This window comes from Palaemon carinicauda, chromosome 16 (genome assembly GCF_036898095.1).
Source record: "Palaemon carinicauda isolate YSFRI2023 chromosome 16, ASM3689809v2, whole genome shotgun sequence".
In the NCBI taxonomy this organism is placed as follows: Eukaryota; Metazoa; Arthropoda; class Malacostraca; order Decapoda; family Palaemonidae; genus Palaemon; species Palaemon carinicauda.
This window is the reverse complement of record NC_090740.1, coordinates 59366677-59370482: the sequence shown is the minus strand read 5'-3', so window position 1 is coordinate 59370482 and position 3806 is coordinate 59366677. Positions and strand designations below refer to the sequence as shown.

The following is a 3806-nucleotide window of genomic DNA, read 5'->3' as shown; positions in this document are numbered from 1 at the left end:
CTTTCGCAAAACATCTTAATAGGTTTGCTGAAGGTAATCATCTGTTCCCTAGTTTGCAATTTGGTTTTTATAAAGGCCTTGGAGCATGTTATGCCATTCTTACAATCTCCAATGCTGTACAGAAAGCCCTTGATTGTGGTCAGGAAGTTCGTATGATTGGCCTTGATTTTAGTGATGCCTTTGACCGTGTTAATCATGATTCCCTTTTTTTTCAAACTCAAACAGTTGGGAGTGGATGGGTCGTATCTTAGCATCATTGTTGAATTTTTAAGTAATAGATCGCAAAGAGTTGTTGTTGATGGGTACCATAGTGAGTATAGAAATGTGATATCTGGTGTTTCTCAGGGTAGTGTTCTTGGCCCATTAATTTTCATACTATATACACATGACATGTGCTTTGGTCTGGAAATTAAGGTTGTTGCATATGCAGTTGATGCTTCTCTCTTTGCTTCAATTCCATCTCCTGAATGTAGATCTGGGGTTGATGAATCCCTTAATAGAGATCTAGCTAAAATTGGTGCATGGTATTCATTATGGGGTATGAAGTTGAAACTTAACAAAACTCAAAGTATGATTATAAGTAGGTCAAGGACTGTGGCTCCTCAACATCTGGTTCTCAGCATTGATAATGTTCCTTTAACTTTGTATGACTCTTTTAAAATTTTAGGTGTGATTCTCAACAGCAAATTTACTTTTGATAAATACATTAGGTCTGTGTCTTCTTCAGTTGCACAAAAAAAAAAAAATGGCTTATTGAGAAAGTCTTCCAAGATTTTTGGTGATCAATCTATTCTCAAGAAGTGTTTTAATTCTTTCATTTTACCTTGTTTCGAGTTTTGTTCTCCTGTCTGGTCTTCAGCTGCGGATTTTTATCTTAATTTGTTGGACAGGTACTTACAGTCTATTAAATTTCTTATTCCTGATCTAGATATCAATCTCTGGCACCGTTGTTCAATTAGTTCATTATGCAGGTTGCATTAGATCCTTTATATTCAGATCTTCCCGGCCAGTTCAATCGTGTTCATAATACTAGGGATGCACTTAATTCTAATAGTCAGGCCTTCTCCATCATGAGGCTCAATACTACACAGTACTCTAGAAGTTTTATTCCAGCTGTGACCAAGTTGTGGAATGATCTTCCTAATCGAGTAGTTGAATCAGTAGAACTTTAAAAGTTCAAACTCGCAGCAAATGTTTTCATGTTGAACAGGCTTACATAAGTACCTTTATAGTTTATGTATCAAATATCTGTTTTAATGCTGTTAATGTTTTAAAAATATTCTAATTTAATTTTGTATTACTTCTCATATTGTTTACTCATTTGCTTATTTTCTTTCCTCATTAGGCTACTTTTCCCTGTTGTAGCTCTTGAGCTTTTAGCATCTTGCTTTTCCAACTGGGATCAGGCGAGTTTGTCTAAAACAATTTGTCTAAAATACAATTCGTCTAAATTAATTCGTCTAGACAAATTCGTCTAAAACAATTTGTCTAAAGTACATTTTGTCTAATAACAAAATGTCTAAAATACAATTTGTCTAAAATAAAAAACTTCAGGAACTCATCAACTCCACACCCTAAAGTGGCAATTAGGAGGATTTGAGATCATTATTTCTAGAAAGAACTTAGAATAACTGGTTTCTTGTTTATTTTTTCTCAAAAGATACTATTTACGCTTTCCTTTTTTAAATAATAATAATAATAATGGGGAATGGTAGTTCAAAGTGTGAACGAGGTAAAGAATATTATGGTAAATAAAATAAAATAAAATGAAGCAATATATTTATTAAATGCAGAATTGGATGTAGAATTACATAAAGGAAAAAAAACTAAACAGGTAGCCTAGCCTAAAATCAATAAAATACATTCATATAGAAAATTAAAATGTAGAATTTAATACATAAAAAAATTAATAAAGGTTTTATTAAAATAATATCTTTTGAAAAAACTACTTTTATAGTTAAAAAGAAAGATTGTGGACAATACCACCTATGTAATCAATAATATTATTTTGATCAAAAGTTTGAACAAGACTATTTAGACGTTTTGCCGAATCTTGATAGCGCTTCCTTGGTGGTTCTGGCTCCATCCCTGCAACATATTGCTCAATTCGTACCCCATTTAAACTTTGTTCTTTTTTTAAACAGTTGATGAACTTCCATATATTGGGGTGATGTACACCTACTTCAGTTTCGAATCCACGATGCCATGCTTCGACGGCATTGTTCGTTTTAGGAAGATTATTAAGCACTCTAGAATACATATTCCACATATCATGTGGAAAAAGAGGTGGACGTCGACCGTACCGTCTATTTTGTATTGCACGGAAAATACATTGGCTGAAGTGGAAAAAGCAACCATTTTGTTCTGTATTTGGAAATTCCTTCAGACACGCTTTCATCATAGCTTTCTCAAAATCGATCGTTATTGATAGTGGTGCGCACAAAGGTTCAAGCTTCTTTAACTGCTGTAAAAAATCTATAAAAGTTTCTTCTGTTTTATCTGGCAATAATGCAAAAAGAAGTGGCAAGGACACTTTCTGTTTTAGTCCATGAAATGTATATAACTGATGAAATAGCAAAGGTACAGTTTTAAATGTTCCGTTAGCATAACATTGACTACTTTGTGATAAACACTGTAAATTCCGTTTGGTTGGAAATATGACTATACGCTTTTCAACCGGTCCCGAGTCATACATCAGAAACTGATCACCTTTAAAAGTTATGGTTAGATCGGGTGGAAAAACGATTTCACTGCATGTTGATGGTAGGGCTGGTACAGCGAGGGTTTGTTGTCTTATAGATCTTATAGTTCTCTTCATACTTTGCACCTTGGGAAGTTTTGGAGCAACAGCTTGATCGCAATCTTCGAGCACATTAGATAAAACTGATCTGGGTGCGTCTTGTGTTGTCTTAGCCAGATGACGTATTTTTGTCACAATTTCCTTTGCTGCACTTTCAGCCACATCTAATACATGATTGTGATTTGTAGATGATTTTACTATGTGATCATTTGCCGTAATTATACGAGCGCGGCATTTTGTTATGGGATATTTATCACACTTCCAATAAACTCGTTCGTCATTTTCACCATTTTTGTATAACGTAAATCCATTCTCAACTAATTTCTTACGACCTTTTTCCGATTCGATGAATTCAAGAGGCATTTTGGGCTATAGGTGTAACCAATTTGAATATTACCATAATAAGAACTTGTTTTGTTTGTGTAAAATGAAGAAGGATTTTTTTCCATATCTGTTTTTAAGAGAACAGCAGTTATAATCACAGTAAACGACTAATTTTAGTAAACGGCCATGGTTTAGAAGTAAAACGATTAGAAAAGATAGAAATTCGGGAAAGATTGTTTCCCTTTCAAAACAATCATTACAGTTCTGTAAATAACTTTTTTTTATTCACCTTTTTCAATTTTCGTTTACTTGATTTGATTAGTTTGATTATTTTTTTTTATTTTTTTTTATTTTAGACAAATTGTATTTTAGACATCTTGTTATTAGACAAATTGTACTTTGGACAAATTGTACTTTGGACAAATTGTTTTAGACGAATTGGTCTAGACGAATTGATTTAGACAAATTGTATTTTAGACAAATTGTTTTAGACAAATCCGCCTAGACCCTTTCCAACTAGGGTTGTAGCTTAGGTAATAATAATAATAATAATAATAATAAAAATAATAATAATAATAATAATAATAATACTATGGTGTGATAAAGGAGTACTGCTATACAGGATTGCAAAGGAGCTTTACTTTTTGCAGCCAGAAAAGTTCAGTAACATATTACTAGACCT

General features: G+C 32.8%; 1 protein-coding gene across 1 annotated transcript; it reads right to left on the bottom strand.

The window, feature by feature from the left end:
* Window positions 1-1957: 1957 nt before the first annotated feature.
* LOC137655329 (uncharacterized) lies at window positions 1958-3163 on the bottom strand. The gene has a single exon (XM_068389220.1). The coding sequence runs from the start codon at window positions 3161-3163 to the stop codon at window positions 1958-1960; it is 1206 nt and encodes a 401-aa protein (XP_068245321.1).
* Between the last annotated feature and the right edge of the window lie 643 nt (window positions 3164-3806).